Source organism: Coenobita brevimanus, chromosome 89 (assembly GCF_032717465.1).
Source record: "Coenobita brevimanus isolate Jiangsu-jjx chromosome 89, ASM3271746v2, whole genome shotgun sequence".
Lineage (NCBI taxonomy): Eukaryota > Metazoa > Arthropoda > Malacostraca > Decapoda > Coenobitidae > Coenobita > Coenobita brevimanus.
The window spans coordinates 11,845,365-11,860,581 of record NC_137042.1 but is presented as its reverse complement, the minus strand read 5'-3'; the positions used below and the strand labels follow the sequence as shown (position 1 = coordinate 11,860,581).

The 15,217-nt window shown below is 43.9% G+C and overlaps 1 protein-coding gene across 1 annotated transcript in view; it reads right to left on the bottom strand.

Annotated features, from left to right (window-relative positions):
• The window catches only part of Ir25a (ionotropic receptor 25a), a 39,551-nt gene that overhangs the window by 21,620 nt on the left and 2,714 nt on the right, over positions 1 to 15,217 (bottom strand). The window contains exons 2-11 of the mRNA XM_080281481.1: positions 8,502 to 8,627; positions 7,035 to 7,224; positions 6,452 to 6,594; positions 6,020 to 6,129; positions 5,139 to 5,258; positions 4,386 to 4,567; positions 3,422 to 3,536; positions 2,354 to 2,551; positions 1,079 to 1,215; positions 345 to 435 (exon numbers count right to left, since the gene is read on the bottom strand). Coding sequence (XP_080137607.1) covers positions 345 to 435; positions 1,079 to 1,215; positions 2,354 to 2,551; positions 3,422 to 3,536; positions 4,386 to 4,567; positions 5,139 to 5,258; positions 6,020 to 6,129; positions 6,452 to 6,594; positions 7,035 to 7,224; positions 8,502 to 8,627 — 1,412 coding nt within the window. The remainder of the gene's footprint in view (positions 1 to 344; positions 436 to 1,078; positions 1,216 to 2,353; positions 2,552 to 3,421; positions 3,537 to 4,385; positions 4,568 to 5,138; positions 5,259 to 6,019; positions 6,130 to 6,451; positions 6,595 to 7,034; positions 7,225 to 8,501; positions 8,628 to 15,217) is intronic.

Below are 15,217 nucleotides of genomic sequence, written 5' to 3'. Positions count from 1 at the left end.
TAAACGACAGCATTTATATAGCTAAGGGACGAAACCAGCAACCTGCCAACCATACACACCCCATGCTGTGGCAGCCTAGAGTCCCCATGTTGCTAGATACAGATAGAAATTGTCTTAGTGGCAAATTCAAAACCTTCTCACTCCATTTTCCATTTACGAGGTTCTGTGATGGATGCTGCCCTTATCTTTACGCCTAAGAGACAGTAGGATAAACAAAAAGCCCCTGTTTCAGTTACGAAGCACTCTGTGACAATTAGATACCGGTACCCCTTATTTAATTTCAGAGACAATATGAGAGAGAGAGACCGTGGAAGAGGGCCTCCACAGACATCAATACTACCCACCTTCTCGACCAGTTCAAGGACCATGCCATTCCACTCCTCTTTCTCGTTCATGTTGCCGAATTTCCCGTCTGGCGCCTCAGAGATTTCATACCTGCAGGAGAGGGGCAAGGAAGGTCAGAAGAAATATTAGGAAGTACAAAAGAAAGGATAAGGAAAGCTAAAAGAATGTGGGAAATTGAAAGGAAGGTCATATGTCGAGAATGGTACAAAGGATGCACACATGAAAAAAGTCACAAGTCCAGGAGGCATGCAGGTCAAAGAAAGGTCAAAAGAAAGGCTGCGGGTACGAATAAGGTCACAGGCCAAGAAGAGTCACAAGTCAGAGTGGGTCACAGGTCAAGGGGATCACATCATGATGGCTCACAGGTCAAGGTGGATCATGGGTCAAGGAGGGTCAGAGATCAAGGAGGATCACAGATCAAGGTGGATCATAGATCAAGGATGTCAGAGGTCAAGGAGGGTCAGAGGTCAGGGAAGATCACAGGTCAAGGAAGAGTAAATAAAAACAAAGAAGAAAATGGTCGAGGATCATGGAAGATGAAAGAAAGTAACTCGAATTTTGCAGTTGTGGAGAACGTTACTACCAATTTACATCTTCTAATGGGAGAAAAAATAAGTACCATTCATGATCTCTGTGGGTTTTCAGGAACGTGAAGCATACTTTACATCTGCGATTCCTCAAAGGTCTGCGATCCCAAAGAACGATCTCTTAAAAAAAAAAAAAAGAAACGTACTCGAACTCAACAATCTGCTTGATTTCATTGATGAGGTCGATGCAGTAGCCGTAGTACTCGACCTCGCCCTCCTCATTGGTCCGCTTCATGATGAACGGAGGCTGCAGGACGGTGGTGATGCGGTACACGGTCACAACCTGGTGGAGACAGGGAGGGTTAGTTGGAGGTGTGAGGGGGTTAAGACGGTAGGATGGAGGGGTTAGGAGGAGAGAGGAGGGTTAGGAGGAGAGAGAGGAGTTAGGAAGAAAGAAGGTGGGAGAGGGGTTAGGAGAGACCTTTTGAATGTATCGTAATTTCCCCATTTTCGTTCCTCAATAACACACAACTCTGAGCGTGAAAGGGGTACTCAAGGATTTCTCACGCTTGGACGACTAACCCATGCAAACTTAAATAGCAGCGATGCCACACGAGCGGGAACCCTCACCCACTCGGCCCAGATTATCGACCTGACATTGAGGGCTGAGAGACTGGAGTGGGGAGTGAATTATACACCTCTTGCTGGATTATTCAAGCACTTCTCCCAGTTGCCTCTCACCCCGCTCACGACACTCATCAGTTATTCAGTGACTTCCTTGTTTCGTTTCGTTTCTCTTCATTTTTTTTCTAGCGGTTCCAGGCCTTATCTTTTCCATTCTCATTCTCTGACTTCTGTTTATTAGTCCCTATCTCTTTTCCTGCGTTCATTTTCTCTCTCTCTCTCTCTCTCTCTCTCTCTCTCTCTCTCTCTCTCTCTCTCTCTCTCTCTCTCTCTCTCTCTCTCCTAACCCTCCATTTGCTCTCCCTCATCTCCCATTCTTTCCCCTTCACCCCTTTCACTACCCATTTGTCTCTCCCTGAAATTATCTCTGTCTTTCACTTTCTCCCTCATTTCTTTCCACCCCACCCTCGGGCGTACTTCACTTTTCCATTTTCTCTCCACCTCTCTGAAATCTTAATACCCCTCTCTGTGTCTCACTTCCCCCTCCACCTCCCTCTCCACCTCGCCCTCGACCTGTTTAGTAGTCCTCAAGCGTCAGTCGTGAATTAAACCTGAGAATGTGTGGCCTTTAGTTCCACCTCTCCATTTTTGTATTCCATTTCTCCTGTATTTATAACACTCTTAACCTTTACCTCGGTTGCCCCTCCACTTCCTCGACGCATCTGATAGTCTAGCAACAAATGGCCCACCTCATATATATACCAACTTCAAACTCCACTCTCCGTCCATCTCACTCTACGCCACTCTTGTATCTCCACTTTTTCTCCATCTTCCTCTCCACCCCGTCGTCCACTCACCTGGTAATCGTCAAGGCTCTGTCCTGCCTTGAACATGAACGTCCCGTGGGGCATGCCCGCACTCCAGTCTCCCATGTTCTTACGTTCAACAGTGCGCGCCGCCAGGATCAAGAACTTCTCCATACCCAGGGCCATATCCATGTAGTTCAGCCCATTCCCGCCCCAACTCACTTCAGCCCATGTGTTCGTCATTGGCACCTGGAAAGAGGGCAGGAGAGGGATTAGAAATTTAGTTATAGACTCAGAAATAGGAGAGGAGAAGGATTAGAATTATTTTACTGGCTCAGAGGGAGGATAGGAGTGGGATTAGGATTATTTTTTTATATATAACCTAAACCCAAAAATAGGAGAGTAGAGGGATTAAAAATTTTGTTACAGGTTCAGAAAGAGGGGAGGAGAGGAATTAGACATTTTTTTAATAAACTTATTTTATAGAGTCTTTCATTTTCTGTGAAGGCTGGGTATATAGTTTAGTGTTTTTCTAATCTTGTATTTATCCCGTTCCCTTCCCAACTCAGCTCAGCCCATGTGTCCGTCGCTGGAACCTAAAAATAGATGGGGGGAAGGTAGTGGAGATTTTATACATTTATTTATTAATTTATTTATTTATTCAATTATTCACTTATTTATTTATTTAGTTATTTCACTGGTATCTGAAAATAGGGGAGGGAGGTATTAGGGATTTTCTTGTACATTTATTTATTTATTCATTTATTCATTTACTTATTATGAGGGCTAGGTGTATATTCTAGTCTGTTTTTATGAGGTTTTTATTCAAATTTAGTATTCTGTTTTGTTCTTTCTATGTTTTCTTGTATGCTTTTGCCTTGTCCATCGAAAACGAAGGTTATATATGTTGTTTATATAGCCATCAGTTTCTTAGTTATCTTCCTTTTTTTTTTCTAATATATCTTTCATTTATTAAAGTGGTTAGTGGGAAGAGAAGAGGTTTAGACAAGAAGATACATTTAGTGAAACAGAAAATAGTGTCAGAATATCGTTGTATGTCGTAGGTTACTTGTTTTAATGCCCATCCATGTTTCCCTATTGTCTCATTTCCCCACCCACCTTCTCCAGTTCGCTGCTAAGGTCAAAGTTCTCCCTGACTGGCGGGTCGGCTTCATCAAAGGCCTCGCACTTGATGTAGTTGAAGTTCTCGAACGCTCCCTGCTCCACCATTTTGCTGTGGAGGGAAACATATATGTCTGGAGAGAGAGCTAATCAAGATAAACGTTTACTGTGGTCGAACACGTTCACCAAGTACAATCCCCACAAAAATCAATGAATAAATAAATAAAAATAACAATGCATAAATGAAGCGGTAGTAGGTTCGCCTTTCTTTAGACTTTCTCATCTGTCATCTTAAGCAGTTTCTTTTCCGGTTCCCATTCTACCAGCTTTATTTTTGCTTCCCTCCCTGCCAGTACCCCTTCCCCAATCCACCTATAGATCAAATTTTCCTCCGCCCATCCCCAGGTTCACTTACCATCTCCAGTCTTTCCTTCCTTCTCCCATTTCTCTGTCCACTTAGCGACCCCAATTTTTGCCACCTTCTCCCATTCACGTCATTTTTCCCACCCAATTTTTTTTTCATCCCTTTCCACCGATTCCCATTCTCCAGTCTACTTACCCATTCCAATTTTGCTCCCCCCTCCACTTACAGACCAAATTTTTGTCTGTCATTCCCCTGTCCACTTTTCCATCCCAGTTCTGCTTCACTCTTGACAGAACGCCTCATTTCTCTCTTCACTTACCGACCACAACACTGTCTCTCTCCCATTTCCCCCGTCCGCTAATGGAGCACAATTTTGTTTCACTCTGGACCGAACACCTCATTTCCCTGCCTTCTTACCATTCCTAATTTTCCTTCCACTTATCAACCCCTATTTTCTTCCTCTCCTCACCAGTTCTCCAGTACATTCACCAACGCAAATTCTGCTTTGTGCTTGTTCTCTCCCCCATTCCCCTATCCACTTACCGACCTCAAGCTTCCCTCCCTCTCTCATTCCCCAGCCCTCTCCCTTCCACTTACGCAGCGGCCTTCATGCCCCTGAGGGTAAAGTCGAAGTAGAAGGCGCTGTCAATGATGGGTTCGGCGGTGAGGTCGTAGTCTCGCTGCAGCATGGTGAGGCGGCCGCGGGTTTCAGGGCTGGTGTGGGGCCGCATTAAAATCACGGAACTGTTCTCGCACCCGCACTGGATGTCCTCGTCGCCCTGGGGAGCAGAACAATGGATAGCCTAGGTGATGCTGGATGATCGGGGGAGAGTGGGGAAGTAAAAGATCTGTCTGTTATTAGGGGAGAATGAGGAGGTACAAGGTCTATCTGTTTTTAGGGGAAGGGGAGGTAAAAGATCTATCTGTTTTTAGGGGAGAGTGGGAAGGTAAAAGATCTACCGTTATCTGATTTTAGGGGAGAGTGGGGAGGTAAAAGATCTACCGGTATCTGATTTTAGGGGAGAGTGGGGAGGTGAAAGATCTATCTGTTTTTAGGGGAGAGTGGGGAGGTAAAATATACTCCTTTGCAAGTTATTTGTATAACCTTGATGTTCATATAATTTGCATTAATACTGAGGTGCAACGTGTGGAATAAGTCACTCAAAGAAAGGTGTTACTACCCTGACACCTACCAACCTCACCCTGCCGACCCAACACTACCAACCTAAGTTCCTAACACTACCAACCCCTCACTACCAACCTAACACTACCAACCCCTCACTACCAACCTAACACTACCAACCCCTCACTACCAACCCCACGCTGCCAGTCTCACACCGCAGTACCCACCTTTGAGAGAGCATACCAGACATACTTGCGGCCGAATATACCATTGGCGGTGGCTGCGTCCAGAATGCGACTGATGGTGGCTTGGGTGCCCACCACGAAGTAGTTCACGATGTCTGCTTCCTGGGGGAGTCGGGGGTGGTTAGCAGTGTTAAGTAGATTTAGTTTAATTCAGTGTTTGATTAGCTAAGGGTGGAATATAACGCTAGGCTAAGATGAAGATGGTAGTTAGCTTAGGGTAGATTATGAAAGGGTAGGGATCGTGTGTGTGTGTGTGTGTGTGTGTGTGTGTGTGTGTGTGTGTGTGTGTGTGTGTGTGTGTGTGTGTGTGTGTGTGTTATAAAAGACAGTGCATGACAAAACAGGTGGCAATTTTCCTACATAGCGTAGGGGCTCTACGTTTCCTATTTTTCCGTGGACAAGCTAGTTTTACTCTTCTGTATAGAAATATATACCATATATTACATGAGCAAAGAGCCATCGTGTGTGTACATAGTACATTTATCCAGATCTTACGAAAAATATTGTAGATACAGTAGTGAGTGTCCTAGACCACCTGTACGGTTTGAATACTGGAAAATGTGATATAATAAAAGACATGCGGGATTGGAGAGGACTCCTGGCAGAAAAATGCCATGTACTTTATTTGCTTTTAGTGTAAATATTGTGTAAGAAGCTTCTAATCTTTAGTTTCCCTCCTTCCTCCTCCTCCCTCTTTTCACAGCTCTCCGTCCCCATTTTCATCACTTTCATATTCTTCCGCGTCTCCCCGTCTTGCTACGTTTCATACTTTTACCAGTCCTTCCTCTCCTGATGTTTCTCTTCCTTCTTTTCCCCTCCCCTCCCACTTTCCCTCCTCCCCCTGCTGTCCCTCTCGCACCTACCATGAGTCTCTTGGTCTGCTTGCGTAGCCCCGCCTCTGTAGTCTCCGCCATGGTCATGATGTGGCGGCACGGCATGTTCAGCAACAGGGACTTGTACTTGTGGTCCATCACTGAGATAAAAAAAAAAAATGACATATATAAATAACACACACCAACAACAGTGTAGTAAACATCAAAAACATCACACACCAACAGCAGTATAGTAAACATCATAGACATCAGCAGGGACTTGTACTTTTGGTAAATATGAGTAGACCTGACGACTAAGAGCTCAAGACACAGTGCCTCCGAAAACATGATGCTAGCTTTGTCCATGATCTGCTTGTGAATGTGTCATATGAAAGATTTGAAAATACATAGATACAGAAAATGAATGCAAAATGTAAAAAAATAAATAAATAAATAAATGTAATAACGTGTAATTTACCATACCGAACGTTTTATCGTAGAGGATGCCAGCGTTGGTCATGTTCTGCCTCTGTACGATGTCCCGGATGACCTGCACGATGACGTCACCAGGGGGCATCAGTTGAACCAGGTACTTCTGCTCGTTCTCCGATAGGTCACGCCATTCCCTGTCAGGCCAAGTCAAGTCAGGTTAGGAGTAGCACAGGTCAAGAGGGGGGAGAGACGTGACTAAGGAATTTGTTGAAAGCTTCGGGGTGACAGTTAAGTAGGTAGATAGGTAGGTATTTAGGCAGGTAGGCAGGCAGGTAGGAAGGTAGAGATATAGGTATAGACAGAGACGTTGACAGATCGACATACAGTAGATGCATAGCCACACAATTAGACTATAATTTTCTAGTTCCCATAGCACTTGTCATGCTTTCAAGAGCCTGCATTTTTTTTTTTTTTAATTTGCAGATACATATATTTTTAGTAATTTAACAAAGCAGCCAAAATGTCTTTAAATAGACGTACCGAACCGTCTCAGCAAAACGCAGTCTGGAGAGCGCTATTTACGGACCACCCTGCACTAAGAGAGAGAGAGAGAGAGAGAGAATCAAACACTCACCTAATATCTCCGTCATGTCCATACGTGGCGGAGAAGGTGGGCAGTGCGAGCGCCCTGGTGAAACTCTTTACGGTTTCCGACATCATGCCCGTGGTGGTGGCGTCCAGGACAAGGTTAGGGGGCTCTCCTGCGTCCAGTGCTGCGTCTAGAAGGTCACAGGTCGCGTTCACCGTTGCCTCGATGTCGTCTCCTGTAGGGGGGATGGATGGGGAGATGAGGAGCTGTGAGTATGTAGGAAATAGGTGGGAAAGTGGTATGACAGAGGGATGTATGGTAGAGAGTAGAAGAAATTGGCGCGCGCGCACACACACACACACACACACACACACACACACACACACACACACACACACACACACACACACACACACACACACACACACACACACACACACACACACACACACACATAGATATATGGGGAAGCGATAAAAAACTAACCCCAACTAATGGAGATAAACTGAAGTAAAAAAATAAGTTTTTGAAGACAGATTGAATTATAAGAATAGTTAATTAAGTTGAAGAAAAGCACAAGAGATACAAAAAAGATACACTTAAAGTCCTGCTCAAAGCAAATCTACCAAACCTCAATATCCTCATTAGATCACTGATACACAAAGCGAAACAAATATCAAGATTAATGTCCTTTTCTTTATCGATCCAATAGTAGTAGTAGTAGTTATTGTTGTTGTTGGTGTTGGTGTTGTTGTTGTTATTGCTGTTGGTGTTGTTGGTGTTGTTGTTGTTACTGTTGGTGTTGTTGTTGGTGTTGCTGTTGTAGCCGCAGGTTCATCTGAAATATGAACCCGGTGGACTGGGCTGAATTTGTCCCCCTCTTTTAGTTCATCACTCTCCTTTTGTGAGGTAGGAAAGTAGATGAAGGACGTGTGTATAACCAGACAGTTGAGCCGCCCGGTTATATCAGTGCCACCACATGAAGGCGTCCCTCTTTTAACCATCTTAGACTAAGGAAATGAGGGTCCGAAAGCTTAATAGGAACTTCTTCACCAGAGTCCAAGTACCAAGGCTGCAGAGTCCATCACTGAGTGGACTAAGGACGCACGATACGGTGAATTTTTTATACTGGCTAATGTGGTTTATTGAGCACAGAGTCTTATGAGGTTAAGTGGAAGTGTGTGTGTGTGTGTGTGTGTGGGTGTGTATGGGTAAAAGTAGGTATGTGGAAAGGACTACACATGTGAAGCCCAGTAATACAACTAAATAAATATAACTAAGTAAACAACCATCTTCCTCACACAAACACACATTCACCCCCACCCATACGCCCACACCCTCCCTTACACACACACACACACACACACACACACACACACACACACACACACACACACACACACACCACATCCCCACCCACAGCCACACCCACTCCACCCTTACCCCACATCCCCCTTCACACACCCACACCCAACCCCACACCCCAACCCCCACCTACACGCCCACACCTACCTTTCTTCACAACCTTAATGTCCTGGCGACCCACCGTGACGCCCTCCCCCGTATTTTTCTCCAGGTACTTCATGGCGGACTGGATCCCTTGTATGGCGGGCTGGTTATCATCCTCGTACACCACCACTGCAGGGAGGGGTTAGAAGGCTTAGTTAGACGCTGTTTGGTTGGGTTAGGTTGGGTTAGACGCTGCTTGGTTAAGTGCTCATCAGTTGACATCCTACCACACCACCACCGCGGGATTGGGGTTTAGCTTAGGTTAGGTTAGGTTAGGTTGGGTTGTTAGGTTAGGTTAGACTAGGTTAGGTTAGATTACAGTAGGTTTCGCTTAGTGAGGCTACCTTGATGAGATTAGGCTAGATTGTGGTACTTGTGTTACATGACGAACTTACTTTGGGTGAAGATAGTTTTCATTAGATACTATATGGCTGTAGTGAGTTTTAACTGACTCATATTCGCGTACATTACATGAGCAGGGAAGAGGGTTGGGTTAGGTTAGCGGCGTAGGGGTTGTAGTTTGTGGACACCCCATAGATGTTTAATACAAGAGTTTTAGGCATTGTAGGTTACTCCATGGGTGTGAGACGTGTTATGTATTTGGTCATACTCGCACATAACCATTACCAGAAGAGATACAAGGTTAGGTTAGGTTAGGTCAGGTATTGCTGCAGTTAGAGGCCCCAGGTTCGTCTGAAATATAAACCCAGTGGACTGCAGGCTGAAGTTGACATCCTGCAGTCCACCATCCTCCTGTCGGGATGTTAGGGAGCGAGTTGAGGAACGTTTGTACAGCCGGGTAGTGGAGCCGTCCGGCTGTATTAATGCCACCGATTGAAGGCGACTCTACAACACCCTCATGGATGTTACTCTCTTATTATGTGTTATTTGGTTATCATCTTACACCCTCACAAGTACTATCATCAATACCACGACTAATTATTACCGCCACCAACATCACTATTCATACTACCACTTCTACCTCCACCAACACCAGAAAGTACCATCAATACTCCAACCAAACGCACCACTCTTTCCTCCATCAGTCGCTACCACCATTACCACCAAACATACCACCAATACCATCACAATCAAACCACCAGTACCACGAAACATTCCAGTAACACCAACACCTTCTACAACCACCAGTACCACCAACCCAAATCACCACTTTAACAATCCAACGCCAGAAAGTACTATTAACACCACAACCAAACATAACCACCATTTCCATCACCAGTCACAACCACCGGCACTACCAAGCCTACCATGATCACCTGTACCACCACCAATACCCCAACTACAACCTCCAATAACACCATCAAACCAAACCAACCTCTTCCACAGTCCTTTTCCTTTCACATTCAGGACGGCTGCTGGGGAGGGAGTGCCATGAATTATTCCCAGGCTGACAGTAACGTAACGCGCCATCGGTCACGCGCTACAGTAACACTACAGCCGCGTTCTATGGCCTAACAGAGTGGGTTACGCTGTCCGTTTCGCTGCCCTGAATCTTGCGATCGATAACGCGCCGTCCAAACACACATAGATTTTTGTGGAGGAAGACGGGTTGCGATTGTGTCACTGAGAGACGCTGGATTTTTTTTTATTGAGATGCTAAAAGTTAAATTTGTTACGAAATATAAATGATACTATGTCACTATTGGAAGCTCGATTTTTTTATAGATAGAAAGTTAAAAAGAAAGGGAAGTTAAAAGTTAAATCTGCAACTACTACTCAATGATAATTATACCCTGTGTTACTGATATAAGCTCGAGTTTTCATTTTCTTTAATTATACCGAGAAGTTAACGTTAAATCTGTTATTGCTATTGAGTGAAAATGAATATGATTATGAAGAAATGAAGTGATGTTCCCCAAATCACGAATACAGACATCAGGGCCAAAGTGACAGATTCCTCACACACACACACACACACACACACACACACACACACACACACACACACACACACACACACACACACACACACACACACACAGTTTTGAAAGTACAGGGCCTCAGACACACTGCACTTCACATACATCAAACACCATTCCTCTCTTATCATGTGCTTGTCTATCGCCATAAAAACTCCCCACAGCATTCAGCAGCTTGTCTTCCACGTCATACTTAATTCTTTCCACAAACCCGGCTCTTCATCATGTGTTTTGGCTCTGTGGGATCTGTAGGCTTTAAATATATCTTGCAGTCCTTCTCACATGCCTTCTCCTCTGTACGGTATGTCTTTCTGCTGATATCTAAAGGCTCTGTTTTACTGCAGATATCTAAACTGCACATCTCTGCCATTCAAAAAGCAGCCTAATCATTACTAATCGGATTTTTTGGTAGGGAGTGTGCTTTGCCTTCTCTCTGCCTAGTTTTCCCTACACTTAACCTACAGCACTCAGCATACCCACGCCACAATAGTTTTTTAGCATTCACTTCGGTCACCTTGAATTTTGTTCAGGGGTTCAGTCACCGTTTTTAGTAGTTGTAGTAGAGTCATTGTTGTAGTAGTAGTTATTATCATTAATACAACTACTATTACTATTATTATCACTACTACTGCTACTACTACTGCAACTACTATTATTATTATCACCACTACCACTACTATTATTACTATTATAATTATCCTTATTACTGTTATCATTATTATTATTATTATTTCACCGCTACGACTCCACCCATACTGCTTTCGTGGCTTAAACAGGAAAGACATCTCGTGGTATTTTCTCTACTTTAATACATTTCTGCATATATTTCATGAACACCTACTGCATTCACATTTTTTTTTTCAATTTTCTTGCAGGTTTCTTCTCAGAATTCACTGATATGTACATCCTTCTGCACTATGTTCCCTCTCTCTGCACCATCATCCTCAATCGCATCAGGCACTGGTCTTCTTTCGCCATTCCAGAGCTGCGTATATACATCCCCATTTACACACACACACACACACACACACACACACACACACACACACACACACACACACACACACACACACACACACACACACACACATACATGATATCTTATTCACGGTAAAGGCACTCATACATAAGAGAGTACGCACTCACACACACATACACACACACATTGATTCCTCATGTACAAACATTTATGCATACACACACACACACAATCTGACTGATGAACATATACCGGTACACACACACACACACACACACACACACACACACACACACACACACACGGTGGTAGGTGGTGGCGACCTTGATGTAGCGCTGCCTACTTCTTCCTTCACGTTTATCATTCTTATGACACAAGAATGACACAGAGCCTAGCGTCTTCTGTTCCAGTGTCTCCCATTCTTTCAGCCACTTGTATTCCTTCTTTTCCTACTTCAGGTGGCTCTACGTTGAGCGATAAACCTTATGGTGTCCTGTAACCCAGAAACCACTTACAACGGTGGGTTGTTACTATATCACCAAATTACGGTGTAATATGGAGCCTACTATGGTACCCCTATTAACTGGATGGAGACAAGCAAATGCGGCATCCATCCGGGAAGCAAACCTTTACACTCTGCCCCGCGCCTCGCTGTAGCGAAGTGATGTCTATGGCAACGGAACATCACCTCACTGCACGGGATGGCCTTGCAAGGGCAGTTAGTTGCCTATGGTTGATGGGTCTGCTCGGCCAGATAGACCAATGTTAACAACAACAACAACAACAACACACACACACACACACACACACACACACACACACACACACACACACACACACACACACACACACACACACACACACACACACACACACACACACACACACACACACACACACACACACACACACACACACACACACACACACACACACACACACACACAGCTGCATGTCAGACCGATTGCTGGTGAATAATAGAAGAGGCCTTGTGTAGCGCTGCCATTACCATGCATCCATAATGGGGCGTCCTGACACCATCACTGCTTTTTTTCAGACACCACAGTTCTCAAACACCACAGCTCTCTAACACCGCGTTATGGAGCTTCCTAACATTATCACTATTGAACTTGTACCATCAATATCTAACACCACAATATCCCCACATCTATCCTAATTTCTATCTATCTATGTACGTGTTATCATTTTGTCTGTCTATGTCTTCCTATCGATCAGTCTGTCTTTATCTATCTGTCTGTCTGTCTCAATCATTCTATTTTCTATTTGTCTGTGTCTACCTGTCTGTTTATTTATCTACAGCCAGACGCCTTAATCCCAGAAAGGATGGTCATAAACGAGTCTCTTCCTTCTCACCCTGTTCTCCCCCATCAGGCTGCCCAATCTCCACCTCACATCATTCTTCCTCATATATATAGAGAAGCATCGCGAAGAGGCAGCTAGGTGGCCGTGGATTTCAAAAGAGGCAATTTGATCTTTTCTCTCACACTTTTAGCCCTTTCAAGTCGAGAGAAATTTTGCCCAATCTCTTCTTGCTACCGAAAGACGATTTTACACATCTCCAAAGTGGCTTCCCGTCTTCAAGTGGCTGAGGAAGAGTTGATTCAGGAAGGCCAGAGCTCGGAGAGTGAGCTGAGTTGGGTGAAAATGAAAAGAAGAGACAGATTCGGCTGCGAAAGGGTAAAGAACTGGGATCTTGCTTAGGGGGAAAGAAAAAAAGGAGAGGCGGACAGAATGCTGGCCTCAGTAAGAAGAAAAAAGAGAAGAGATGAGGAGTCTTGCCCACAAAGAAAGGAGAGGATAGAGGCCTGGTCTGGAAAGGAAAGATGGCTGACCCGGAAAGAAAGAGCAGAAAATCAAGAGCTGGCCTGGAAAGAGGAGAGAACGTGAGGCTGACCTAGATTTGGCCTTCGTTAACCTCTCAAATAAGCCTTTCCAGAGTTTACTAAAATCACCTGCAAGATGGAAAAAATACGCAAAAAAAAAAAAAAAAAAAATGGAAGGAAAAGAAGAGCCACCAGAATGAAGGAAATAAAAACATCCTCTAGTAACCTCTTCACCATAATAAGTTTCTTTAAGCTAAATTCAATTATCTGGCGACAGTAAAAATATTAAGTAAAAAAATCTCATCGTAGTGGCAAGGTTGAAATAATAAATACTTTGTTTACTAGGGGCAGGGAGAGGGTAAAAACAATCATGAGAAAGATGAGGTTGGGTCCATAGGTCAACACGGGAAAATTTTCATTGGTCGGAATACGTGAAAAGGTAAAGGCAGAGAGCAAAACAGTTCTACGATACTTGAGGGGAAGACAGACAGACAGACAAACAGACAGACAGAGACAGAAATAGAGGCAGGGATAGGGACAGAGACAGATAGACAGAGACAGACACTCAAACAGACAGAAAGACAGAAGGAAGAAAGAAGCAAGAAGGTGAAACGAAAAACAAGGGAAAGGTCAATATTCAGGCAATTTACTGGAGAATAGAATAGCGCAGTTGAAGAATTACTGGAATAAGACAAAGGGCATCTATATCAGCCAGTATACGATGGCTTGGTGGAGAACGGTGGCATGAATTATAGACAGACGCAGTTGAAAAATGATAGAAGTTAAACAAAGTACATCTCTCATAAGTAGAACAAAGCACATTTTTTGTAAGTAAATAAACCAAACAAAGCACATTTCCATAAGTCAACTGTGGTGCTAGAACAGGGAGCCTTCATACGGTGGCACCGATATACACGTATAACTGGGCTTCTTCCCTGCCCAGTTACACAAAAGAGGATGGTCGACTGCTGGAGAAACGTAACTTCAGCCTGCAGTCCACAGGGTTCACATTTCAGATAAACTTGGGCTGCAGCTGTTATTGCTACAAGTCAGCTAATAACAAACAGGGACGATTTTGTGGAAAGCGTTGCAGTGTGACTAATTAGCGAAAAAGAGATGAATTACGGTTCTACACCCTTCAGTACGAAAACACCCATTCTATTGTATTCATGCTTTCTCCAGACAGTTTCATTCTGGTTTGGAAACGGCACATTCAGTTCTGGGAACGGCACGAACTTGAAACAAAAAAAAGGTTTCTAGACAATCAAAAAAAATTCAGATACCAAAAACAGTGCTAAGGACAAAAACTGAAATGCACGAAGTCGGAAAATAGAAAAAGAAAAAAAAAATGAAACGTACAAAAAAAAAAAAAAAAGGCAAAACGTGCGAAAGCACAAAAGCAGGCAAAAACGGCAAAGCGCAGGACCAGAAAAAGAGGAAGTCGTGAAACTAAATTAAAACACTGAAACACGAAATGAAACAGTTGGTAAAAAAACTCACGAAACCAGAAAAAACAATGAAAAACGAAAAAAACGAAGCCTGAAAAATTAGCAAAAAAAATAATGCCACAGAAACAGAAAAACAAACAAAACATCTGAAACACATGGAACCAGGTAGACAAACAAACAAAATCACGAATCCAGAACAGAGGCAAAAATCAAAACAAACACAAAAACTAGCAAAGACAAGCAAGAACCGAAGCCCACGAAATCAACGAAACATGGTAAAAACAGCCGCACGAACACCAGAAAAAAAAGAAAAAAAATCAGAAGATACGAAGCAGGAAGCAAAGCGAAAGGGGCGATCGATACGAAAGTGTGGTGGCGGCGGCGGTGGTGGTTGTGGTGGTGGTGGTGGGGAAGGGGGGAGAATGTTACATAGCTGAGGGTGTGGTCGAGGTGGGGTTCAATTATTCATACAGTCTCTGGAACCCGGGCTTTTATACTGCGTCATTGG